This window comes from Temnothorax longispinosus, chromosome 2 (assembly GCF_030848805.1).
Source record: "Temnothorax longispinosus isolate EJ_2023e chromosome 2, Tlon_JGU_v1, whole genome shotgun sequence".
NCBI classification, from domain to species: Eukaryota; Metazoa; Arthropoda; class Insecta; order Hymenoptera; family Formicidae; genus Temnothorax; species Temnothorax longispinosus.
Genome location: NC_092359.1, coordinates 7,181,604 through 7,208,830, shown reverse-complemented (window position 1 = coordinate 7,208,830; position 27,227 = coordinate 7,181,604). Strand labels below are relative to the sequence as shown.

General features: G+C 39.1%; 3 protein-coding genes across 13 annotated transcripts in view; all 3 read right to left on the bottom strand.

Moving 5' to 3' along the window:
* Nucleotides 1-5,161, bottom strand: part of Cbl (E3 ubiquitin-protein ligase CBL-B) — a 28,536-nt gene extending 23,375 nt beyond the window's left edge. For 2 of the 5 annotated variants that reach the window (XM_071769919.1, XM_071769920.1), the window contains exon 1: nucleotides 3,956-5,161. In XM_071769919.1, coding sequence (XP_071626020.1) covers nucleotides 3,956-4,503 — 548 coding nt within the window. In that variant the 5' untranslated portion in view covers nucleotides 4,504-5,161. The remainder of the gene's footprint in view (nucleotides 1-3,955) is intronic. The other 3 variants (XM_071769921.1, XM_071769922.1, XM_071769923.1) reach the window with 3 other exon arrangements.
* A 1,256-nt stretch (nucleotides 5,162-6,417) lies between these two features.
* Nucleotides 6,418-20,322, bottom strand: LOC139808205 (glycerol kinase 3). 2 transcript variants are annotated; one of them, XM_071769928.1, is made up of 12 exons: nucleotides 19,995-20,322; nucleotides 16,091-16,443; nucleotides 12,405-12,484; nucleotides 11,543-11,801; nucleotides 11,086-11,303; nucleotides 10,481-10,693; nucleotides 10,298-10,408; nucleotides 9,901-10,157; nucleotides 9,462-9,667; nucleotides 9,179-9,322; nucleotides 8,980-9,066; nucleotides 6,418-7,038 (listed from the first exon to the last, which is right to left on the bottom strand). In XM_071769928.1, exons 2-12 carry the CDS (start codon nucleotides 16,284-16,286, stop codon nucleotides 6,941-6,943), a joined length of 1,869 nt encoding a protein of 622 aa, XP_071626029.1. In that variant the 5' UTR covers nucleotides 16,287-16,443; nucleotides 19,995-20,322; the 3' UTR covers nucleotides 6,418-6,940. The 2 variants fall into 2 exon arrangements, with proteins under 2 accessions (XP_071626029.1, XP_071626030.1); XM_071769929.1 differs by lacking the exon at nucleotides 19,995-20,322 and adding an exon at nucleotides 19,497-19,959.
* A 1,022-nt stretch (nucleotides 20,323-21,344) lies between these two features.
* On the bottom strand, nucleotides 21,345-27,176 carry LOC139808207 (lysophosphatidylserine lipase ABHD12). 6 transcript variants are annotated; one of them, XM_071769934.1, is made up of 10 exons: nucleotides 26,538-27,176; nucleotides 25,706-25,847; nucleotides 23,516-23,634; nucleotides 23,204-23,309; nucleotides 22,883-23,082; nucleotides 22,641-22,776; nucleotides 22,440-22,557; nucleotides 22,200-22,361; nucleotides 21,981-22,108; nucleotides 21,345-21,854 (listed from the first exon to the last, which is right to left on the bottom strand). In XM_071769934.1, exons 2-10 carry the CDS (start codon nucleotides 25,771-25,773, stop codon nucleotides 21,815-21,817), a joined length of 1,077 nt encoding a protein of 358 aa, XP_071626035.1. In that variant the 5' UTR covers nucleotides 25,774-25,847; nucleotides 26,538-27,176; the 3' UTR covers nucleotides 21,345-21,814. The 6 variants fall into 6 exon arrangements, with proteins under 6 accessions (XP_071626035.1, XP_071626033.1, XP_071626034.1 ...); XM_071769932.1 differs by having other exon boundaries at nucleotides 25,706-26,137; nucleotides 26,334-27,175; XM_071769933.1 differs by having other exon boundaries at nucleotides 25,706-26,137; nucleotides 26,538-27,175.
* Between the last annotated feature and the right edge of the window lie 51 nt (nucleotides 27,177-27,227).

The following is a 27,227-nucleotide window of genomic DNA, read 5'->3' as shown; positions in this document are numbered from 1 at the left end:
GAGAAAGAGAGAGAGAGAAAGAGAGAGAGAGAAAGAGAGAGAGATCCGATGCTATTTTAAACGTTTTATAAGATGCCCAAAAGTATACCCGGTCCAGCGTGGGTCGTCGCGTCTCCCAATTTCGAATCACGATTTCATCCGCGGATGCGAACCTCATCCCACTTACAGATAAGTAATTCGATATCCTTGACATCGCAGCCTTCAAATCTCAATTATAATACGTCTATTACAATAAGTATGATATAGTCGGCAAATTGATTGTCAACTTCTAGAGTGGCGATAAAGAGGTCGTCGGCAGAGTTAAACGAGGTCATTTTCGCTCTGAAAAGATCGCGCAGGCGCGAAGGGGTCCCACTTCATTCATCTCCCAAGATATCCGCGGGGCTACGCTATACGACGACAAAACGGCGTCGTCCGTCGAACATCGGTAACGACAAGGCGGTAACGGTTTCCCCGGAGTCCGGAAACATGACTGGACGTGTCGTGTCGTGGCCCGCTGACTCCTGCGTCGCTCCAGGAACCGGCGGAATCGTCACGCCGGAAGTTGTTTTATGCTAATGCAGCGGTATCTGGCTATTTCCCGGCTCGCGCGCGCGTCCGCATACACGCGGCCGAGAGTGCGTTTACCGTTTCATCGCGACACGACACACAAAGGGGAAATAGGAGGGAGGGGGAGGGGGAACCCGCCTTTGTCCCCCGTGCGCGTACGCGTGTGCGTAGGCATGCGCCCGCGCGTGTAAAACAGCGCGACGACAGTTCGCCGCCGACGAGTAAATGCGAGTCCGACCAACCGGATAAAGCATTCTTCGTTTATTACCGCCGAATGCATTAAATCGCGACGTCGCGGGTCAAGCACACGCGATTGACGTCAGAGAGCGGCGGCGGCGGCGCGGCTCCTCCTCCGGCTTCACGAAAGTATAACACCGACGACGCTCGCGAAATGATACTCGTCGGACGGGCTCTTACATAATACACAAGTGCAGCTTCCATAGATTTTTCTCTCGTTCTCTCCGACCGAGAATATCGGGAGGAATTTTCGAGTTACGCTGGAAGCAGCTGAGCGTTTTACTGAAACTTTTAATCGGGCGCTTTCGTGCAATTTTAATTCCCGCCCGTTATAAACGTGATCCGTGGATATTATTGAAAATAGCAAAATTGTAAGAAGAAAACGATAAAAATTGATTTCTGTTTTGATTCTTCCGAGATTTAGAAATTTAGACAATTAAAATAGAGCTACAACTAAGGCTGCGTTCGGGGAGCGCGCTATTAGCGCTATTGCATCGTTCTATCTTTATCGCTCATCAGGTGTAAAACAAGGATAGAATAAGCAAATAGCGCTAATAGCGCGCTCCCCGAATCCAGCCTATATGGCAAGGACAGGAAGATGGATCCCGATATCTCGCGCTTGCGATCGTCAGAATTCATTCTAAGACTGTAGCTTTCGGATACTCTATAAACGAGTCTATAAAGCTCTCTTTGAAGGAGAGCCAGAATTCTACCAATTATGTTACGTTAATATATCATTGCGATCGTATTATATATATTCTCGGAGGACTTGCCCCAGAATGAAATATACACGCTTCTCTCTTTCTCTCTTTTTCCTCGCGCGCGCAAAGTTCCCGATACACCACCACCTTGCGCGCCGGCCCGACTTCCGGTCGATAAAACGCATTCTCTATAGAGAACCCACGGTTGCACACGAGCCGACAGTGCCGACACACATGTCCCGCTTTTCGGTGCACGATAATAATGTCAATATCAACGATAGACGTCCGGTGTCGTCTCGCTCGCTCGCCAACCGCGGGCTCCCTGTTCCTCCTTCTATATACCTCCCCCTCCCCCCTCGCCGCCCTTCCTGCACGTTTGCGGCCGCCACCCCCCCCTCCCTCCTCCATCTCCTCCTCGCGCCCCGCGCGGCGACGTGCATGATTTTTAGGTTAGGTGCGCGCACGTGCGAGCTCCGCTTTGCGCGCCTTTATTATTTGTTTTTACGCACGTTCACCCCGGAGAAGGTCCAGCGTCCCGCGAACACGTGGACGGTCAGGTGTCATCCCCCGCGGATCGGCACGATCGGAAATGGTTGAAAGCGGGGCAAGGAAGCGGATGAGTGGTCGGAGGGGGAAGGAGGGGAAGAAAGGGGGCCGTGAGCTCTAAGCGCGAGAGCGTAATATTTCACCGGAGGATCTGTTTACTTGGCGCGCGCGAGAGAGAGAGAGAGACAGACGTTGCCGTTGGTCTCCGAATCGGGTTCCCTCCCCTAGGAGAGTTTCGTCGCCGTCGACGTCAAGTCGATACTTAAATTTGTCACGATGAAGCATACGCGACGTCTATCCAGAAAACTCACGATGCCCGAATAATACAACACGAACGAACTGTGTATATACTGTATCCTCAAATCCTTTAGAGTAGTTTAGAGTTCGGGGAAAGTTTACCGGCCTCGAGGCAGAGAGGCATCGCCGCGCTAATTCCGAAAGAGCTTTATAAATCTCTTTCCGAAGTTCTCTCCCTTTCTCTCTTGGGGAAGTCGATGAACCTTTTTTTTTCTTTTTTTTTGAATTCCGACGAGAGGCAAAGTTGCGAAGAGCCAAAGTTTCGGACAGTCGAGGAATCCGAGACTTAAGACAAGAATTGGCAGCGTTCATAAAATATTGAAACACAAAAGTTCTCTCCATCCCCTTCGGAATTCTAATATCGTGGATTTTTATAGCCCGGCGACGAAAATGGAATTTTCAGATATTCGGAATGGAGCGCTCCGCGTCGCAGCTCGATGAAACTGATGAATGAACGTAGTGGAAACTTTGGATCCGTCGCGACCCTCACGGACAAACGCGATGTATGAAAGTTAAGAGTGTTTGCGAAAGATAAAAGTGTGCGTGTGTGTGTGTGCGCGCGCGCGCGTGTATGTGTGTATCATCTTCCCAAACGAGATAATCTTCGGATTTTAAGATCTCTCCGTGGGAGTTTACCCGACTTTTCTGGAAAATTGATTTTCCGTGGACTTTAATTTAAAATGTGAAACAATATTTATATAAAATGTCAAGGTTGAAATTATTTATACCTTCCAAGTTTGATCGTCTTCAAATTTCGCGATCGTTACTCCAATTTGTACTCCAAAACTTGCTTCTCGAGTTCTAATTAAAGTCCTGATTAAAAATCTTGGATCCTTCGATCTCCAGGAGCCCAAATTATACCAAAATTGACAACGCCTGCGAAAGACGGAAGTGTCATTCTTCGAGTTTAACAATTCTCGGAATTTTTAAACGCCGTACCGCAAAATCTGTCGCAGGAAATGAATTATTCTTCACCCCCTCTCCCCCCGAAAAATGCAACGTGGCCTTCAGATCCCTTGACCGCAGAAGCCGAGTTACAAAAAAGATTGACAGCGTTTGTCAAAGCGAGAAATATCATTTTTCGCGTCCAACAATCCTAGAATTGTGAATCTCTTCTTTAGCGTGCCGTATCAGGTTCCCCTCGACGATTACTTCAAAGAGAGCTGTTCCACGACTTTGTGACTCGCCTAGCAAAGGCCTGCCCCCGGGACTAAGGTGTTCCGTTTTTTAGGTTTCGTCTTCTAATTTTTTTTTCTACAGCGATCGGGAAACGCGTCTAGTCTGAATCTCTAACTTTTAATTAAATATTACGACACGGACACTCTGTTGGGCTCCGTGCCCTCTTTCTTACTTACTTAAATCTCTAACGTTTTAGTCTAAATCACTAAAATATGTCTCACGGGAGATACGAGTTTCTGTATAGAATTCCTGGCTAAAGGTACAGCGGGATTTTTCGCGAGACCAGGAACTGAAAGCAGGACCATTTGTAACCTTACGACCGGAGGTCTACACTGTTTCTCGAGGATCATCCAGCGACCGGACTTTCCGCGAAAAACGGAGGTCGCGCGTCTTGGGAATAAATGGAGGGCGAAAAAAAAAAAGAAGTGGCGAGATATGGGACGTACCTGTTCCCGAAGCGTTCCCTCCAGAATTCCGCGGCGTCCGCCTTGGTGATGCGAAACTGATCGCCGGCGAACACCCCGTTGGGAAATATGGCCTTCAGCTCGGACAGCATGTGGCTGAACACGAGGCTGAGCTTGGTCAGGTTGCGTCGGTAGTGCGACGTCTCGTCGAACATCTTCTCCTTGCCCTCCTTGAACAGTTTGATCGCCTGCTTGCACTTACGCATCAGGTTGTTGATGAACACGCAGAAGTGCTCGTTGCTGTGCAGCACCTGCATACGATCCTCGTACTTGCTGTAGATGAGCCGCAGCCGCTGATACGTGTCCGGCAGGATGTCGAGGATGAACGGCGGCGAGTTCTTGAGGTTCATCCGCTGATGCTGGCACAGCTTCACCACCTTGTCCATCAGCTTCCAGGTCTTGTCGAGGGTACGCTTGTCGGTCGACAGCTTAGGCGGCGTCATCGCGTCCGCGAAACGGCCGTGCAGCTTCTGGAAGATCGAGCCGATGTGGACGGCGCGAGTGCGGCTGCTGTGCCCGGACGACGACATCTTGACGGACGTGTGCGTGAACGCGTGTTCCGCGCCGCGCCGCGCTCCGCGTCCGTTGGATACGCGGAACAGCTCTCTTCCTCGTATCCCCCCCCGCCGCGCGCGCGCGCCTCCCCCTATCCGAACATACACTCGCTCTCTTCCTTATTTTCCCCCTTTATTCGGCACCTCACACCCTACCTGGGTCGCGCGGCGACGGCGACGGCGACGGCGACGGTCGCGAGCACTCGCGCTGTACTTGAGGTTAACCCGCGCACACACACTGCCGAGCGACGGATCGGCACACCGCGCATATCTCGGCTCTCAGCGGGACGCGGCCGCGGCCACGACAACGTCCCCGCGAAGCCGCGGACACGGGATGCAACGCCGGAATCTCGCGCGATACCGCATCCTATTTATCTTTCTCTCTCTCTTTCTCGCTCGCTCGCTTTTTCCTTTCTTCCCTTCTCGGTCACTGAGACGACTGTGGGGGCCGGACAGCCCAAGCCGGATGCTCCAAGCCCCGCGGACGACTCGACTCGCGGCGATTCTGACGACACTGACACGGACCGTGCGACTGTCGGTTGTCGGTGCGCGAGCGTGCCCCGTGCGTATCCGTGAGGCTGCTCCAGCTCCACTCGCTGGTTCGGCGTTCGCTGTCTCCGACGACTCCGACCGACTCCGCGGCGAATCCGCCGCCCGCGCCGTGACGCTGCTCGTGGCGGGCGCGCGCATGCGCGCCCACCGGCGCGCGATTCGAATCGCCGTCGCGCACGCTGTAGAATCGTTATCGCGTATCAGCAACATTCATTCTGTTTGTTTGCGTCTCGTCTATTTTCGTTTTAAAATTCCCCTCTTTTAAATATGTCAAACTCGCTTCGGGCAACTGATAATTCTCGTCAGAATTGAAAATAAGATATTATCTATAATTTTATGCGCCGTCTATTTTCGATATATATGTACATAGTTCAGTAACATTCTATTTATAACTCTTTACGAAGTACGAAAAACATTTAGATGATCAAAATACACACTTACATACTAAATACATATTAGAAATCTCATTATATATGTATTTTGTATCTTGATATGTATTTAATGCGTGGGTATTCTTTCTTGATATATTTTTATTTCAATAATTTTAATAATAATAATATATAAATTATTAATTGTTTTATATTAATTAAAAATAGAATTTTAATAATAATGTATATGAATGATTATTAGTTGTTTAAACCGAATTCGAAATTCTGAATTCTGAAATTCGAATTCGAAGAATCCCGAAAAGATATTGATATTTAAGCAGGAAATTTCGAGACAACAAAGTTTTGTCTTCCGTAGCGCGTGAAAATGTTTATTTTATTCTTAGATTGATTATTACTTCTTGTTGTCAAGTTGCGCAAATTGATCCGGCAATTGCAGGCATCTATAGTAGACCGTAAGTATACTATTTTCTACTGGGTTGCAGATTGCAGTGCAATAGACTCTAATATGAACTATAATTACACGCAGCGAACGAGTGGGTGGCGAGCGAGTGAATGATCTTAATTGTAAGCCTAGAATTAGGTTTCAGGATTTGTGGGTTGTAGGGAAGAGCGAGACAAGACGGAGCGTGTATGAGAATGGAGAAACGTGTAAGGCCATCTTATACGTAAAAGGTGTAAAAAGAGTTTATAAAAAAACAAACTTGTAATCCCAGAGGGAAAATAATAAAACGTATATATATTACAATTAACGTATCTGTATTTATATTTATTGATATTTCTTTATTTACGTATTATTAGAAATGTTTATTCCACGTTTATTTCAGTTTCAGCGTTTATCGAGTTAAATATATTTTACTCCCGTCGGAATAATATTCTCAACTGGATCACGAACAGTATAAGTAAAGGGAATAAAATCCATAAAATCACGAAAACAAAACAGCGTTGCCTGTTCTCTATGATACATATAATTGAAAATTGTATACATATAATTTTTACAATAAATAATAATAGTAACAAAGACAGAATTACGTGCATGCGACGAAGTAAATTCAAAATACAAATCACACAAAAAAAATTCTGGGATATTATTTCATCACATATCCCACAGAAAATCGAATATCATTATTTCACGGAGAATAAAATGAGATTATAAATAACATATAATATAATGTACAATATTTTGTGCTGACTGCGTTAATTTCCAAAACCCAGAGACCAGTGACTGGCATTACTTGTCCCCGATTGTGGAACGTTAGCGCTGATGAGACGCACCGAAGAGTATGGAACATATTTATTCTAAAAAAGCAATTTTATCCTTCTGCTGATTTCATGATACTCGTCGTCGCACCCGCCGACGCACATGTGAGTGAGTTGAGTAAGTTTTACGTCACTTCGCTAAGTTTTCTTCTAGACTGCAATTAGGGCTATCTGCCGTCTAGGGTAACTTGCGCATCGATAATGTTGACTTGCCGTCACCGGTTCGCTATATAATGACTTAACCGCAGTAAAACGAAGCTCGATATTAAGAACCAACTGGCAGGAATGGACGCCAGTATGCAGTACCTGTCATCTGAAACATCAAGGGAAAATATATGTTGCGTATAAGTCCGCGTAAAGATTTCTGTGAAAAAGTCAGGAAGCGTGATGGGAATAATTTACGTCATTGTAAAACATCGGATTTAGCGAATATCATTGAAAATATTTGATATGATAATGTCTAAAGTTAGTCAACATTATGATTTGAAAAACTGTGTACATTTCTTCTATGTCAAGTCCAGATGACTTTGACACTTTCAATCTTTTATATTATTCAAGGACAAAGACAGCCTTCCTTTGCTTGGTTCGTTAAACATCAGGAACATCATAAATATTCTTCTGTTACGTCGCATTAGTTTTTATAAATGTCTTAATTACGTTTTATAAACGCGATAAATTTGAAAATTGTTTTGAAATTAATGCCACAAAATATACAATCATATTAAATGTTGAAAATCGGTATATAAAGATATATAAGATTTACATAATCACCGATTTTTAAAAAACTTGATCAGCAGAAAATGGTTCAATTAGTTAGTTTAGCTTATAGTTGCTTTCCATTTACATCGAAACTCAGATAATTCTCACTTGTGACGTCATAATTTGTTAAATGTATGTTCTTTTTGCATGCTAGCAAGTGAAATTTTGCCCACAAATTTTGCACACAATTTCAACTGAAATTTTGCCCACAATTGAGACCGTGTGCTTTAGTGAGTCTAAGTGACTCACATTAAAAGTGATTCACATTATGAACCTGTATTGTTATGCGATAGCTTTGTCACCAATATGAGCAGGTAAGTACAAAATGACATATCTTATCTGAGTATAAAATACTCACATAACTGAATGATTCAGATCACTTGAGTGTAAATGCCATGGAAAGCAACTTATACATCGTTATACAATATATATACATTTATCTATATAATATATACTGATATCGGGTAATATGTATCCAGTTTAAAACGTACTCAGTTTGATTATCGATGAATTCATATGTTGCATCTTATAAACTTTCAAAGATTTAAAGGGTCATTGTTCTCAAATGATTGATATAAATATTCGTCATTGCACTTAAATCAGATATCTTTTTTTTCACTAGAGATCTTCTTAATTAATGTAATCTCTACTTCTTACACAGAATTTATACATACGCGCGCACACTTTACACTTTTGTCTAAAATATAATCGCATTATCTTCTAAATAGTTTCGTATATTATATCAACGCATATGCGATTATTTATAATTGACATTTTTATGATTTCCGAAAAAACTGTGTTAAGTTTGTGACATTGAAAACTTGAACTTTTTATGCAAAATCGCAGAATGACATTAGTTCTCGTCGTAATGTAATAATATAATTACATTACGATGATAATTATCAAATTATCACGCAGTATCTACAATTGAATTTTCCTAAAACTTAATTGAATATGTTCAATGACGTATGTTCAAAGTACATTATATAAACATAAGTACATGATTATAAAACATTTGCTTATATTTTATACATAAAAGGGAAAATTTTAAAATCAACTTTTATTTACAGAAATATAAGCATAAGTAAACAAATATAGAAATAGTACACACAAAACGTAAAAAAGTACATAAGCGAAAGAAAGCATAATACTATAGTAAAATAAGCATAATGCGACAGAATCACAGAATAATGCGATAGACACGAAATCTTAACAATAAAAAAGATAGTTATTTTGAATATATCGCAATATTAATTTTATAATAAAATTTACTTGTAACAAGCTATACGTGATATGCTTGTTTAATAGTTGTAAAATAAATATTTTTTTATTTACATAAGCACAAAAATGCATGTATACATAATGATACGTTTAAAAAAAAATAAGCGCAGAAAGTTGTTCCCTTGTCAAATAGTCGGTGAAGAATATTTAAACAGAGCGGCCTCAATCACACCAGACACCTCGGACTTTACTTGTTTGATGGTTTTACATTTACCTGTCATTTGTTCGGACATTTTTCCTGTCGCCCAACCTAGGCTTCTTTGTACTGCCATTTTCCATTTCTTATACCTCGCGTCTCTTTCTACAAGAAGAAAGAAAGGGTACCAACTAAAGTTATATGGTAATTACGTGTTGTACATTTACCGAAAAATAAATTGTGACAGATTTTTAAACTAAACAATTTTAAAATTTACCTTCCGGCGTGGTAGTCGGTAGAAAAGTATCGGTTGGCACTGTTTCTACTTCCTCGCCTTCCAAGTTCCAAACATCTATCCCTTCAGCGTGTCCGGCAGCCATCGCTGCACCTAAGGCCGTGATGTCAGGCATAGTTGATCTAACTGTTGGTCGAAACAGAAGCACAGTTAATTTCCAGAAGCACAATAGAACTCAAGATAATATATAAATAAATGTTACTACATTAGTCATATTTCATCTCGGTAATAAATCTGGCTGTAATTTACGATCGATCATACTTACATACTGGTGTACCACATAGGTCGGCCTGTAGTTGCATAAGGAGATTATTAGTCGACATTTTTCCGTCTGTGTTTAATTTCGTTAACGGAAATCCGCAATCTTTGTACATCGCCTCGAGAATGTCCCTGGTTTGAAAGCATACCGCTTCGAGGGACGCCCTGATTATGTGTTGCTTCGTGGTAAACGCAGTAAGTCCACAAATAATTCTGGAAGAAAAAATCAGATCTTTTTGAATATATCTAATTACTTTCATTTAATATTAAAGACTTTCGATCAAATAAAATATCTCGAATGTAACATGCATCATTATTTATGTTATATTTTTTACGAATATCTCCACAAATAATTTCAGTTTCTATATTGCGTATATATATATATCTACAGAATGAAAAAAAGACTCAAGAAGTAATCCGAGCAATTTTTACAAAATTCTACCAACCCCCTTGCATCTTTTCTCCAATAAGGTGCATATAACCCTGAGAAAGCGGGCACGAAGTAGACATCTCCCGTGCTAAATACACTTTGAGCCAAATGTTCACTTTCATGAACATCCTTTATGAGCTTCATGTTATCCCGTAGCCATTTAATAGCTGCACCTGCAACCGCGATTGAACCTTCCAACGCGTAGACAGGTGGACTCTTCGGACCAAACTGATATGCGACGGTTGTAACCAATCCATGAGAAGAATATACTCTCTGAAAGAAATATATAATAATGCAGTGAAATAATCGATAAGTAAAACAATGAGAAATTTAATGTGAACGAGATCAAGAATAGATCAAATTAAAATTTTCTAAGCTTTAAACACATTTATGAATACTTAGGAATTACGTACAGTATGCCCCGTATTACACAGTAGAAAGCAGCCACTCCTATACGTATTTTTCCCTTGGCCTTTCTTCAAGCAATTCTGCCCGACCAAAGCAGATTGTTGATTTCCTAAAATCTAACAGAGAAAGGAGATGAAATAGAAAGGTATATTCTACATCTGTTGTTTTCATTGCAAAGTCTTACGTACGCCGGATATGGGAATGCCGGCTAGCGGACCGATCATGATTTTGCCGTATATCTCGGAACTGCTCTTGATCTCCGGTAGCATTTGCATAGGAATGTCGAAATATCTGCATAACGTAGGATCCCAGGAGAGCGTTTCAATATTCATTAACATCGTTCTCGACGCGTTCGTAACATCAGTGATATATAGTCCACCGCCTTTGCCTCCCGTTAAGTTCTGCAATGATTTTTCCATTATAAAATTAATTCCATATAAAAAAAATTCACGTGCTTACGCAATTTCCTTCATTGTAATGTTGTTAATTTCTTTAGCTAGATACAAATCAAGGAACAAATCGACTGTCAAGAATAATTTGTGCGCTAATTTCTCGAGAATTGTGTATAATATCTCGAATGTTAACAATAAATAACAGTTCTTGTAATACATAGCAGTGCGCTATTCAATTAGTATCTAATATAAGTAATAATTTTCTTCGTGCTCAATACAGCAAGTCTAAATATGGCAGGTATTAATTAATACACTAATTGGATAACAGATTGGATAACCTAATCGAATCATACTCGTTAATTATTACTAATAGTTTACTGTAATATCTCTTCGTCACGTACCCAAACAACCCACGTATCCATGGTCCCCACTTTGCATCGCCTTTCGCGAATTGCTTTCCTTACAGCCGGCACGTTGTCCTTCAACCAACGAATCTTCAAAGCCGAGAAGTACGGGCTCACGGGCAAGCCGCATAAGGGTTTCAAATGATTCTTACTCTGATCCGGAAACTTCGCTATGACCTGGTCTACAATCGTGTTAGTTCTGATGTCGGACCACACTGAAATAGAATTACGTTTCAGAAACTGATCGGCGAATATTAATCAAACAACTTTGGTTTTTCTTTCTTCGAATTTATTTTGAAGAATTACTTTTCCAAAAATCTCTCGTGAAATAAATCAATCAAGACACGTGTGAAACATCCTACATGTTCAATAAACCAGATTTTTCAGGTTTTTCTTCCGCGAAAAAACAGTTTCTCCCGTAAATATATTACTATGGAAGCGAGTCTCTACCCACCTATGGCATTATAAAGCGGGTTGCCGGTAATCGCATCCCACGCTACCGTAGTTTCTCTCTGGTTGGTAATACCCACTGTAACGATTTCGTCGATCTTCATACCCAGCACGTCCAATTTGCGAATTACGTCCTTAATGCAGGCTTTTACCGCGAAAAGAATCTCTTTGGGATCCAGTTCCACCCACCCCTCTTGCGGACTGATTTGCTCTATGTCGATTTGATGAGACGCAACCTCCGCGACGTGCTTTGCATTAAATACCTGCAGACACAATTCGCACTTTAGGCAATAACTGTTTAAACAACGATGATTCAATAAAACTAAAGTGCACGAGTATTCGTCAAAGAAGGACGACGATTTCTTAATTCACGCGTATTTCACAAAAATCTACATCATACGAAAATATAGAACTAAAATTTTTATCTTGTTAATATAGACGCGAAAGAAATTTTATTAATACTTTTTTCTAACAGTTCAGCTTTTAAAATTTGTAATTAAATATTATCTTAACGTTTATTTGTTAATGTAATTATTTAGATAGATCTTAAGAGAATTAGACGTTTCTATAAAGACTCCGGAGCCTTGCGAATGTGATCTCGCGAAAATCTGTTTGAAGAACACTGCAACATTATTTGCTATTCGCGCACGACGATTATACGTTTATTACCTCCCATAAATCGTTGTTGATCAGTGACATCTAAGCTGCAATTAATTATATGCTTAGTTGATACCGCCTTTTCATTTCCGACTAATTATTTATCGCGCTGAAAATCACAGAATCCCCACGACAGGTCTGGGTAAACATTTAGAAGCGTGGAAAATTATAACGTGATAACGAGAGTAACCACTTTACAATAATCTTACCACAAAGCGAACAGTCCGCGTGCCAACATCAACTACGCCGACAAGGGGTCCTATTTTTTTCACCGTGCTCGGCATTATATCTGAAAAAAAAAAAGATCATTATCAGGTATTTTTAAATACATATCTTATAAAAATCATTTGAAGGAGTAAGAAAACGCCTTTAAACGCCCGCAATAAAAACGCCTGCGACACTAATAAAGAGGCTTGAAAAAATGTAATAAACGCTATCATTTCAGTCAAAATTAAGGACGAGTCGTGTAAAACGTCTCGTATTAAACGTATGGTAAAGAATAAAAGATCGTCGATATAATTAATATAATATATAAATATGTAAATCCACGCTTATATAAATTTAAAATGCATGTGTCTCTAAATAGTACTTATTAAAATTTGATCAAGTATTATAAATTTCTTTTTATTCTTTAATTTTCCATTTATACGCGATAAAATAAAGATAAGGCAAACGTGTTTTTTTCGCGGCTTTATCATCAATCTAAAATGAAACGAACAAGGATAAAATCCGTTTTTTTTTTAGAATCGAAAGACAAGAATTTATATGCTTCGTTTTCCTTGTCTGACAGTGAAGACATAACAATTAAATCCTGATACGCTTTTTCTTTAGAACAATACTTTCTTCATCCTGATATTTTTCAATAAAAATTCTTTCACTATTTATTGATTTACACATTAAGACATCATTATCTGTATGTCTATAGACTGATACAGATAGACTGATTGAGAAACCAAATTCCTGTTCGTTGCAGCATATTAAAACGTGTTCTCTGGGTATTATTTGTAGTGGAAAAGAATAAAACTAGTTTCACTTTCAAGAAACTAGTTTCTCCGAAGAATTAATATAGGATTAAAGCGTTCCAGACTCATTTCTTCCGCGGCAAGAAATTAAATCACTGCTCTTGTTTGGTATGCGTATCTGAAACACACACCAGTTTGAATTGCTTGTGTGACACAGTCACGTAACTGATCACAATGCTACTCAACATAATGCAACTAGAGACTTCAAGTAACAACTCAGTAAAAAGCAAAATTTTTTGTGGCAGATTAGAAAAAAAAAATTAGGAGGCATTACTTTCATACCGACCCTCACGTACAAGATTCTTTAATTTACTCCGAGGCGATATTTTCCTCTAAACAATGATATAATTTTGATCAACGATTGCCTGAAGAAAAATAGATGGAAAAGACAATAACGCAGAATAAATAGCTATCCACGTGACAGCGTTAGAACGTAACTTGAAAATTAATAAAATTTTAACGTAATTATTCTGCACATTTATAATTCGCGATATCACCGAGCAATCAATTGCAAGATTTCTTGACAATTCTATCGATTGAGTTTATCAAAATGCGTTATCATCAACCTTGCGTATCAATAAAAGATCATTATTATGCAAGCCGGATGCAAGGATTAGTTATGTCTAGGTTTTCTCGATTATCTGCGACAGATGTTCATCAAAAGACGTTATTATTTGATAATACCAATATTACATCATTCAACCGTGAATATTATGGCAGATTTTTCAAATCTTCTGACATAATTTCAGCTTAGAAACAGCACTGTTACAGACAGTCCAAATATTGAAAATCGCCTAGGGGAACGTTAACAGCCGTAAGATTAATTGGAACAAAATATACGATTTGCATTATAATCTCGGTTTCGAAATCCGATATGAAACGGATCTCATCGGCGGTGACCCGCAATATCATGGGAGGTCGGTACGAGAGAAAAAGAATGCATTTTTTATTTCGAAATCGTAAGTGACGTAAGTAAACGGCTGATACGTTTAATCTCGTGTACACGCCTTCGGTTATAACACGTAATTCGTTAACGTCGTCTGTTGCGGTTGCCCACCAGCTAAAAGATATATCTTTTCGCGAGAACTAGACAGATCTCGTGATACCGCACGCGATCATCCGGGCCATCAATTTTCTCGCTTACGTTTTGTTTAACACCACCTGCGCTAATATTTCTTTTTAAATTCTGCTTCTTCTTTTAAATTCTTCTTAAAAATAAATGTAATCTACGTGCATCAGATTTTCCTTCAAAGCATGATGATTAACGCCATATTAATTAGACATTAAGTTTGTATCGCGCGTTTGTACCTTGAATTAATATTTAGAGACTTCTAGATACATGCGAAATTATTACTACGATTTATTGATAAAAGGATTGGAGTATTGGTCAAATTGAAAGTAATGAACGCGAGTTAATAATTCAAATAATTCGCGTACATCGTAATTTTCTTTGGTGATTTACTGTGTCAATCCCCAGCTGATGAAGATATAACATAATTATACCGTACTGAATATATTGTACACATACATTCTATATTATGCGACAGCACGTGTACTAACGTGCTGTATTTTTAGCAGGGCGAACACATTATGACTATGAAGAAGATTTTGGCACTCGTGGTTTTGTATTGGCAAGAGAGAACCTCTCCTTTCGAGTGATTCTCTGAAGATGTAATTGGAGAGCATTGATAATAAAATATCTCTCTCTCACACACGCTCACACGCACGCACGCACGCACGCATGCACGCACATTTTAAAAGGGAACTCTCTAAATCTGAATCAGTGACTATGCATTCAGATTTAGAGAGAACATCTAAATTTTTAAAATAAAACTAATCAGAGAAATATTACGATAAAAGTACACACGAGATACCCTAATATACATGAATTTGCGCGTAAATTTTTATTATTATAAGAAATTAGTATCTATATCTTATTTTTAATTATAGAAACTAATAGTATGTATAAATTTGTATTAATTTATTTAAAAATCAATATATAATTATTGTAAGAAATAAAAATAATTTATTATAAACAGTCAAGAGACGCGAATATTTAAATACGAAGAGTATACGGGTCACACGTTAAGACATTAGGAAATCCCGTCTCTTAAATTGACGTCTTTATTGAAATATGTATATCAAAGTTCAAAGATTCCCTCGGTCACACACACAAATGTTTACGCAATGAGAATTTGTTGACGCTATATTACCGTGATCAATAGCAGATATCGCCGTATTGTGTTGATCACGATCCACGAGTTAATGAATAAGTATACGAACAGACGAACGACACGAAGTGTGTTTATTTCATATGCGTTCGATATATCTTCAGCATATGGGCGAGAATGTACGGACTCATTTCATTCATCCGAAACCGCGGCACGAGAAATTCGATTCAAAAACGGTTGAGTTCACCAAGTTCGAGTCGAATTCCGTGGGAATTCTCACAATCAGTATAAGAGCTACGTCATTATCCTTATCTGCATTCGATTCTCATCGGATCGGCGAGACCAGTCTAAAGTCCGGAGTGTCGCGCAGCGCACGATATCACATACATACACACACGTACGTACACGCGTTCGACTTTGAATTTTTACAAATCGACAGACGCGCGTTTCTCGCTTCAGTTGAATTCGCGCGCAGTTTATCCGCGCGAGTCCGCGGATCGCCGACTGTCACCTCGAAGTTTCTAAGATGCTCGCGTTCGAGCAGAAAGATTGTTAGATTCTCTCGAGTCAATTTAATATCTTCCACCAGAGCTAGGCGAGCGCGATGCGATTTCGCGCCGTTCAGCGCGACATTAAATCCCCTCGCGAATCCGGTTTGCCGTTATCTGGTGGCACCGCGCGAACGGGCATCGGGCAACTCACCTGGGTTCCTGTACGCGTAATACTTGAAGATACTCGTCCTCCGACCGGTCTCCGACTGCTCCATCTCCAGCGACGCGGTCGAGTCCTCGAGGGAATCGAACCCTTCAGGAGTGCCTCGCTCGCTCGCGGTCGCCGTATCCTCCGTATCCCCGTTCGCGTCCCCTGCCGCATTTCCGTTCGCCTCCTCCCGCTCCATGAATCACCGTGGATCCTCTTCTCTTTCGGCCGCCACGGCGTGATAACGATAACTCCCCGCGAGTCTCGCTATATCCGATATTTTTTTCTTCTCTCGTCGTAATTATTGCAACGAATCGATGATCGAACAACGTCCTTCTCTAGGATGACGTCGTTTCCTAGAATCGCGAGAAAACAAACGATTACTCGATCGTCACGCACCTATAAGTAAGCGCGCCAGGCGTGCTCGTTCGCCGGAATGCGAGGAAATCGTCGGCGACCTGATCAGGGTACCTCCGCCGTCTCGCGGCCCCTCTCGCTTTTTTTCTCCCCCCCCTTGCGTACTCCGTATACTCGGGCGACAGTCTCGTGTCGTGGTCACGGCCAGGTCCCGAATTAGCCGTACGCAGTCCGATCCCGAGAGTGTTTCCTCATACTCGTGCGGGGTCGGTCAACGTTCACGTTTTAAGCTACGCCCATCTGACCATGTGACACCAAAAAAACCCCGTCAAAGGGTATTTTATCTCCGCAGGAAAGAAGCGACGTGCTTTAAAGTAGTTTAAAGATACATCTCGGCTCCGTGGCTTCGCTTGCGTAATATCGAATCGCCAATTAACGTTTAATTATATATACAGAAATTAATACGGCGACAAAATTTTGTTCTCTTAAAACAATACGCGCGATTCGGTCTCAATCCACGTGCTTTTATTTAAAAAAATATATAATATACATTTACAGAATTTCCGACGATGTCGTTGTAAAACGCGATGTTATTATAAATATAAAAGAAATGGTGAAATTTTTTGCAAAAGAGATAGTCGATCCTCGCTTCCTCAGTTCATTTTTCTTTAGTGACACAAACAAGCAATACCGACCCGATTTTTTTTTTGTGGTTTTAAACCTGTACGCACGTGGTTTTCGAACTGAACGTGAGTACTGGAGACATATGATGCTGAACAGAGACATCGTATAAAGCGAAGAGAGAGGCCGCATATATGCGTTCGTAGTTTTTCCTGAGAAGCATCAGACTACCCGGGAGTAACAGCTACGGTCCGTCCTTATATACGAATTGCATCGCACCCGAGTGCTAGCGAGAAACTCCACGACGACGAAGCCATCCTACCAGCTCTATTTCGATCCCCGAAATCCTCACGACCGACCCCAATAATGCATTCTAGACTGTAACCGTTGTACATGTCGATTATCGAAATGCAATTTAGAGACGTTTTAACATAATTTTCATAATTTTTCAGTTGAATAATCGCTGTGGAGTACAAGGCGATGACCGCCTAGCGGCCGAGACCCTAAACTAAAATGCATCGCGCAATGTGCATGCAACGGTGGCGTTGCATGCCCTTCGCGGCGCGCGGACGTTCAAAACTGCGCGCGCGATAAAATTCAGGATCTTCGCTGCAATCAAGATCAGCGCCCCGACCCGACGCAGAGATTAAGGGTTCAAGGGTGAAAAATTAACGAGTATCAAGAAACAAATAAAAACCGGATGCAAATTAAGCTGGGAATATTAAACATTGCCTGCGTTCGTTTATTCTCTTTAGGAGCTATTGGGATAAAATCTATAATACACGTTATGCGGTATTTTATATATTTTATTTTCCCCAATAGCTCCCAATATGAATAAACGAACGCAGGCATTATCGCTTAACGCAGTCACCTTTATCTCTTAGGGTTGATTTATAATAGCCGTAACCGTTGATTTAAGCCGTAATCTTTAAGAAATTGACCAATCACAGTCGAATGTGAGAAGAATAATCGACTGTGATTGGTCAATTTCTTAAAGATTACGGCTTAAATCAACGGTTACGGCTATTATAAACCAGCTCTTAAGCGCGCAATATGTACGCAATCAAAATACGTAAGACGCAAGTCCTCTACAGGCCTGAAGTACCTACGCTTATCTACACACGGATTTTTAAATATTCATTTAAACGATACGATGTGGTAAGGAATGCCAAGGGCAAGGTGCAAAGATGCATTACTCTCCGATGAACCGACGAACTTTGAACTTTCGCGGGTCGATCGACTAATTGAAACGCGGCGACTCGCTGGAATTCGAAGTTTTAACACGTGGGGGAATCTCTCTTATCAGAGCAATTACTAGCTTTTTTTTTTCAAGATTTGCATAGCGTTTATAAATCTCCGATCGAGCAATGATATGACGATCGCTCCCAGCCGAGTCCGAGACAGATTCTGCAAAGTATACAAATTTTGTCGGCAAAAAGACTATACAGATTCGATACATTTGGCACGTACGATGCTGTTGACAGAATACTGGCAGAAATATAGTGGTTTTTTTTCGCAACATATCTCTTGCAGTGATTCTAAAAATACTTATTAGTATCGGGTATTGAAATTGATTATCAATTTAATTACGTGATCGTACTAAAAGCTTTACTACTAAAAGAAACACAGTCTCAAACTGGAGCTATTCCAGCTTCAAGCCCTGTGTTTCAAGGCCGACAGTTCGGCGCGTAGTCGAAAATACATAAATTCACAGAAAAATATATTATTAGGCACAAAAGATCAAATCCGACCGTATATTGGTTTTTATTTATTTGGATAGTTTATCAACAAAATATAATAGACCGATGGCAGAAATCATACAGACTTTGACATTATTTGATATATGTACTTGCTACACAGTTTGACGCGAGTTGGCAGCGGAAACAGAACGGAATCTATTTGTTCGATAGATTCCGCTCGGTTTTCTGCCGCCAATATATGCTGTCAGGTTATGTCAGCTGGCTCTATCGGCAAAATATAAGATTAATGCGAATAACACAGTTGACCAATTTGCTAACAATTTCCGATCGAATTGGCTGCCAATCTGTTAGCATCCTGAAGATAATACTACTCATCAATATGAAAATTCTGCGAAAAATGCAGAAAAATGTTGCGTATCGTTTATTTATCGACGTTTTTTTTTTTTTTTTTTTTTTTTTTTTTTTTTTTTTTTTAATAAAATAAGAATACGTAAATAAGTAAATAAAAACAAAATATCAATTCTAATAGTAGGTTCTGTGAAAAATACAAACGCATTTTCCAATGCAAAGAAGAGCTGATTAACATATTCACTTCATATTTATATTTTTTCTCCGAGATTTTTCTTTTTCTTTTCAAATATTAGCGGGGATTATTCTCTTTCGCTATTAGAAACAGAATAAAAAAAAAAGAGTAAATAAATCGATCGAACGTTAGTCAATTACATACTCACAGGCCCGTATTCAGTCCGTTCCTATTTCAAGACCGTCTTAATTTAAAGTATGTGGCTCTAATATGGCTCTGCTCTGTGTTTGGTTTATAAAATCCAATTAACAACAACATATTGTAAAGAAATCAGCTGTCTCCCATCACTGCCCCTCACAATCACGGTCGCTCGCGGTATCGGGAGAGGCATAACAGACTACCGTCTCGAAAGATCTCACAGAGGAGGTGCAGCAGGTGCCGTAAGGTGCGCCTGGTCCACGTGTCCACGTGGAATTACGAGGTTGCGTTATGTCATTGTGCCATTCTCCCGAGCGCGAGCGCGGGCGAGGTTCGCCGCGCCGCGCGCCGCGCCGGTGCGACCACGTGGAGGCTGGACTGGAGGCCTGGAGGCGCCTCCGAGCTCCGAGTAGAGCGACGAGGACGAGCGGAGAGGCACGAGAAAAAGCCGGGGAGCGGTGAGGGCGTGGGGAAGGGGGTGCCGGGTGCCCGAGGGTCGGTTACTCACTGCTGCAGGTGCCGCGGTCGCGACCGGCGAGTCGGGCGACCCGCGACCCGTCGACGCTCCACCGAGATCGCCCTCGCGACGAGAGCGATTGCACGGCCGGTCGATATCCCGACGAGCGCGCTCGCGCATACCTCGGGCGCGCGACGCTCGTCGCCCCGCGGAAAACGGCGATCAACGACGAGAAATTTGGCGCGGACACCGCGCACCACCACACGCGCGAGCGCGGAGCGATCAACGAGAACGCGACGACGAAAACAATCCGTGTCCGCCGATTGCCATGCCGTCCCTCGCCACCCTTTCGCCCTCCTCGCGGCCCGCCGTCGTCTGCTGCGCGCGGTTGCGCGCGCAGTTCTCCGCATGCTCGTTTGCACCTGCACTATCTGCACTCGGGCGCTACGCTCCTTCTCTCTCCCCGACGGCGCCGACGCTTGACCGCGTGTCTGTCTCGTTTCGAGTGCAGGAAACAACTGAAGAAAATTAATAGGCGAACGAGCCTTGTGCGTCAATCGCAAATCGGTTCCGCGGGAATATTCAAATTTCAATGCGCGATGCGCGCTATGTTCGAACGCGATGCCTTTAAAGTACTTACTTTAGACAGGGTCTATAATTCGGGACAGAATTCTATTTATAATTTTATGTATTTTAAGATTGTAATATCCATAGTCTAAATCAGATCCGCCTTTAAAGCACTTGCTTTAGACGATTTATAATTCGAGATGAAATTCTATTTATAATTTTATGTATTTTAAGATTGTAATGTGTGTTCACGTTGTAAAACAGTCTAAATTAGATCTGAGAATATAATTGAACTTATAACTTTACCGCGTATCTCAATATGTGTTTTATGCGTGATTTTATGTTTGCTTATTCTGATTTTCAAATGTTTTTTCTATTACATGGCATATAAAAGAATATAAATAGGATTTAAATTAAAAATCTCAAATTAAATTAAATTTAAAAAAATTAAATTAAAAGTTTTAATTTAGCATTTTCAAAAATTCTAATTAAAAAGAATTTTTTTAAATGTGTGTGAACGTGTGGTGTATGTGTGCGCGCGTGAATGTTAAACAAATTAAAAATGTTTTTAACTGTAATTTATTGATACAGAGCGTTAGGAAATAAATGGCGCGTGCCTATGATGTCCTAGATATTAAAAAAAAGAAACAAATTGTATATAATAAATATTTAACGAATAACAGCACTATCTGTTTTTACGACAAAGCTAGATATTTTGTATACAAATAACTATTTCTCGTTTCTCGAGCATGTTAATATGTTAAATTATTAAATAAATTATATAATAATCTCCAGCATTGTATAATCTATTCTATAACATTTAATATTCAATAGTACTATCAATGCACTTCCATTTATTTAACAGACAATTCTTACAATATTTTTGAGTATATTTCTTCATGAAATAAGGGAGTGTGACTATATGAGGCAAATGTATTATATATCACATAACACTACATTTAAAAAGTTTATATACTATTTAAATAAATTTTACATTTGGTAAGTTGAAATAAACTTTATACACAAAAATTGAGTGCACAATTTAAGCGTTTGACATCACAGTTTTTTTTACATCATACATATAGTTATAATTCTAAGATACTATAAATATCAAATTTTTGATAAATGTAATATTCAAAGAAACACAAAATAATGTATCTCCTTCGAATACTATCTTTTGCTAAAATTCTAATTCTATAAACGTATTACATTTTCATGTTGTAAATAAAATAATCCCTGACTATGAATTTTTTTGACAATTTACGAAATAATTTACAGTTTTAATTTTTTAATCTAGATGAGAGTTATTCAGTCCGATTTTCGTATGTTTTGTTGACAAATGTCCTGGAAGTAAAGTAAATATTGTAATATCGATACATATCGCATAATTCTGCACATCCCAATATAACTTTCATAACAAAAAAATAAACTATGGTACTCGTTTTAGAAATAAGTATGTTAACAACTTACTGAATTATATCAGGTAATCCCTTGTATCTACAGATGTACTTGTGTCCAAGTCCGTGGGATGAACCAATTCTTATCATTTGGATACGATTTGTATTATTTCCAAAACTATCTATTGCCGCTTGATAAAGCTGAAATACAAAGCCACTTGTAAATATTAATTCCTTACTAAGCATCTATACAGTTATCTAAAAGTCCATAAATAAAATATTGTCGACATACCTTTTCTGCCAAAAAAATTGGAATCACACCATCATCTTCAGCATGTAATATCATAATAGGACAGTCAATCTTAGTAATATGCTTATCAGACTCAAATCGCAGATTATTATTAAAAAATGGTTGAACAACCATCCAATGGAACCATGGTAAGTGCTTGAATATCTGCATAAAAACGCGTAAAAATGGATATGTTTATTCGAAGCAGTATGATTTATATCTGACAAGATAATCAAAATATACCTGTGCAAATGGATGTTCCGTTAGTTCATCTTGAATGTTATTGAACGGTGCTTCCAAAAACAATCCTGCTGGTTGTATATTTTCAGCTGCTAACAGAGCTAATACATGCGTAGAGACTCTAATGACAAATAAAAAGTTACACGATATTATAATAAGCTACTTCAATTTATATTTAAAAAAAATAATTTAAACGAAATTTACCCGGTTCCTAAAGAATGACCCCATACAAAAACTGGAACTGAGCCATTAACTTTTTTCATCACCCACTCGAAAACATATTTACTATCCGTGACTACACCTTCCTCGGAAAGCTCAACTACATCACTATCGCCATAGCCTAAATTGATAAAAGAACATGAATAAAACTTCCTTTTAAATAAAATACGTAAACAGTATTTTTACACGAATTGTTCTAAAAGTAAATGCAAGTTCTTGATACTCACTTCTGTAATCGAAACATATAACATGATAATTTAGGTCTTGGAAAAGCTTATAAAGCTCGAGTCTATGCGAGCTTGCTCTATTACCACTATTTCCATGAAGATATAGGAACACAGGTTGCTTAGCCTTATTTAAAACTGCTTCATAAGCTTCATCTGTTACAGGAATGGACTTATTTAATAAAGATCGTGGTAATATCTGCCTGCAAATCAAGTACCATTTAATATATAACGCACACTATTATATATTACAATATAACAATATAGAAGCAATACAGCTTCATAAAGTTACAAATTTTACATAAGTTTTATGCGATCACTCACCATGCACCAATCTTTACTTGCTGGTCGGTATATAAATAGAAATTTCTAGCGCCGTTCAGTCCAACCAATTCTGGATTGGAAAAGTCTAATTTAAGTGGCCAATGTACTAAAATAGATTAAAATTATATATTATTAAGACACAAGCTATAATTTTATCATATTTCAACAAATTTAGAGCATAAGAGTTAATTTCACTATTTTACATATTTCTTCGAAAATCAATTCATAAAAGCTTACAAGTTTTAACATTACTAATTTTTGTGAGCATCGTTTACTGCGTTTCATTTGTTACACACCACATTAATTACTTACCAAAATTTAAAAAAAGTATCTTTTTTTGAAGAGTATATGAATAATGATAAATTACTGGCAGAAGCCCAAATATAATGAGGTATATCAGGATGGACAGCTTCATTGTCCAAGTTAAGCATCTGTAATGTAGCATTTACATATGTATACATATATGTGTATAAATAATTAATAATTTAACAAGGCTTTTGTCTATTATCTTCGGTGCAAATAGTCATGATATTGTAGTAAAAGTAACGAGATGTATAGTAAAAAAAAACTTCAAGATGTATATGTTGTCCTACAATCACCTGAAGTCCTTTAAGTTGCATATTCTTTGCCAACTACAAAACTAATTTTCCGTCAACAGAAAAATTGAGGTTCTGTATAATAAATGATAAATAAAACACTGTTTTAAATAATTTAAAACAGATATTATCAGAATTTTAATTTGTAAAAGAATGTATTGCAAAAATAATATAATATAATATAATTCAAAATTATAGAATTATAATAAACGATTACTTCATAGAGAAAAGGTTCACTTCAGATTGATCGAAGGGCTATAAAAAAATTCATCAGAATCTTAAACATTTTATATGTAATTATCACAGAATTGTGTAATGTAACAATTGTTAATTTTGTGATGTCACTTAAGCAGTTTGCATTTGCAAAAAATAAAACAGAACAATGGCACTTAGAAGTTTAAGAAAACAATAACGAAACAGAGAACAGCAACGACAAGAAATTGACAAAAATATAACAGCTGGATGCAATAGCTGTCAAAAAATTAATACACGCACACGTAAGATAAAAGCTCCTATACACAAGCTAAATATATATATATATATTTTTTTTAAGCACAAGAGATAAAACCTATTCAAATACAAGAAAGTAAAGTCTTAAATAAATTTATTTTTATAGCAACAAATTATGTAGCAAAATAATACATCATTATTATGTTAATATTATACCTTTTTATGTTCATAGCAGTCACAGAATGTTACATTCTCTTATGCATATATAATTCATGAGATACACTTATGACACACAAGACAATCTTATCTCTTGAAGTTTACGACATATATAATAGTTATGTGGAGTCTCTCTTAACTTATATAATTATTCGATGACATTACGCGCATCATATTATGTTTAGATAACGTGAAAAGTGAAAAGTAAGCAAGTTATGCTTTTTGAATTCTAAATACAAACACATCTCCTCTTATTTATATCTATCATATCTATCATTTATATACATAAAGTATTGTATTTTATTGTTTTGTCGGTTTTGCATCCTTCTTCACATCACTCTGTTTTATTTATGCATAAATTTGTTTAAATATTGTATATTTAGAGCCGATTTTTTTCACAGTCTCCGATTAATTTGATCCTCTGATTAACTCACTCTGCATTTCTTTCTAACTGTCCCCCTTAGAAAGAGGCGAGGAGTGAGTTTAATCGAAAGATCAAGTTAATCGGAGACTGTGAAATCGGCTCTTGGTAAAATTATTCATGTAAATCTGTATCAGCTTGTATAAAAATCGCATTCTACAAAAATCACCACCACCAATTGTAAAATACTTACAAATAACTATATTTCAATCAAGATTTTTTTTCTTCATATTCCTTAACGCGAGTATTGCAAACAAAAAATGCGTAATCATCCTCTCCCTCTTTGATGATCTATCGTAACTATATATCCCACTTCTAGCCCCGACTTATTCACAATAGCTGACAACAGAGACGTCTACAGAGATGTCTAAAGTCTCCTTCTTAGTTTTGAATCGCAAAGCGCACTTCTATTAAGATTGACATTCGTTTCTTAACATGGGAAAGTGATAAATTGTGATGAAACACAAGATTGATGTTTATAAAAATAAAACATGGACAATATCTTGATAAAATGTTTTTCTGTTCAGTTCTGTTCAATCTTATTATGTGCTGCAGTTAACTTATTGTGATTAATTCTTACATCATCCGTTCACAGTGATTGACAAGAATAACTGTGGTGTGTCGCAATAAGCTGACATGATTGCTGACTGAAGAGTCGAGTCGACGTAAACTTTATCCAACAAAGAAATTAACATATTCGACTTTACATCGTCCCGTTTAAATAAGCTTGCAAGCTAACATTACGATGCACAGTTACGTCAACAAAAGGAATACAGAAATATGTTGACAGAGATACAATTATGGTATAAAGCCACTTACATTCCCATGTACCAAATCTCAAGGATGACGATTGGTACTATCGCCGCTAATAGTAGGTACACCGACATCGTGACTGTTAGTGGTTTGATTACTGTTTGTCTACACAGTATTTTCTCAGTCGCAAGTCCTCTCTTCGAGCAAACTTAATGCCACAAACTTGTTACAATAGACTGTTTTACCGTTATTGTCTTAAGCAAAACGTTTGGATGTAAGATGATAAATAATTACAAAAAGCTTCACAAATATGAATATGTATTGTGTATGTATAAACAATATTTTTTCTTTCAATATTCCTGAGTACGAGTGAAAATTTTTACAATTCACATGCTACACTTCTGTCCGACAAGTGTACGACTATTATACATGTATTAAGCATCTCAGTTTAATTCAAAAATAATGTAATATATATTCCTTCAATAATATATATTTCACCTGGAAAGAACAACAGACACTTATATACAAATCTTTAAAGATATATGTCTTTATTATCACTTTTCACTTGTATATCTGAAAAATCGTATAGATAAAACTGACAGGTACACCTATACTTGCAAACTTTAAAATAAAAAAACAAAATTACTTCTGGGCATGAATATCTTTCTTTCACACGATACATTTTTTTACATACTTTTAAAGCGTTAATGTTAGGCTTCTACATGAACGATAACAACGGATTAGTATAGCGACTCTAGTTTTCCAGCAAAACTGTAAAAGTTACGCTATATATCCATCGATTAACAAACGTTCGATCGATCCGGGGGCGAGAAGGGGAGAATTAACTTCGTTCGGAGAAAGAGTGCCTGTGCATGCAGTTTTAATGAGCCGAGTATACCTTCTCACGAAACGTTTCTTCGGTAGCCAATATACCATTATTACGACGGATCGATATAGCGGCTTTTGTCCCGTTGAACGTTCGACAGGTGTCTGTAATTAACACTCGTATTGTTTACAGACGGCAATTGACAATTGCGAGCTGCGCGTGACGTTTACGTCACGTCGCGACGGAGATTGATGAGAAGCACCGCGGATCGCGGATGCCCCGGACGTAAACCCGCGTCCCGTAGTCCCGTTTACGTGCCGAGCGAGGTATTTATTTTTAACCGCGCGCCTCCGTTACACCTGGTTTTGCACCTAATACTGACTAATAATACTTCGAGAACGCGGACACCGACTGACGTCGACGTCTCGGCTTGGCGACGGCGTCAATCCTCGAGGTTCGCCTAGGCCTAAAGTGAAAGTGACCGAGTGACGTGAAGTTGGTAGGAGGTTTGGAGGTTACCGGGGAGAGGTGGGGGTGGGGGTAGAAAACAAACGGAGAACGCGCTCTCGCGGGCCTGTTGCACTTTTTTACACTCTGCCTCTCTCGCTCCCCCCGAAAAACCGCCTTTTCCGCTCCGTGGAGTCCGAAGCGTGTTAAAAACTGTTTGTTATGCGTCTCGTTTCGAATGCGGAAGCATGCGGACGTGCAAAAACACGCGAGTGAAAAGAAAAGTGTTTTAGAAAGCGTAAAATAGCGTGATCT

What these genes read in the sequence shown, in the direction of transcription:
- LOC139808207 (XM_071769934.1), bottom strand. Translation starts at nt 25,773, where the DNA reads ATGTCGGTGTACCTACTATTAGCGGCGATAGTACCAATCGTCATCCTT. An exon ending in TATATGTTTCGATTACAGAA is followed by an intron (nt 22,777 to 22,882) that starts GTGAGTATCAAG and finishes TTATCAATTTAG; the next exon opens with GCTATGGCGATAGTGATGTA. An exon ending in CAATTTTTTTGGCAGAAAAG is followed by an intron (nt 22,109 to 22,199) that starts GTATGTCGACAA and finishes TTTGTATTTCAG; the next exon opens with CTTTATCAAGCGGCAATAGA.
- LOC139808205 (XM_071769928.1), bottom strand. Translation starts at nt 16,286, where the DNA reads ATGGAGCGGGAGGAGGCGAACGGAAATGCGGCAGGGGACGCGAACGGG. An exon ending in TTACGCGTACAGGAACCCAG is followed by an intron (nt 12,485 to 16,090) that starts GTGAGTTGCCCG and finishes TTTTTTTTTCAG; the next exon opens with ATATAATGCCGAGCACGGTG. An exon ending in TGGAGAAAAGATGCAAGGGG is followed by an intron (nt 9,668 to 9,900) that starts GTTGGTAGAATT and finishes TTTTTCTTCCAG; the next exon opens with AATTATTTGTGGACTTACTG.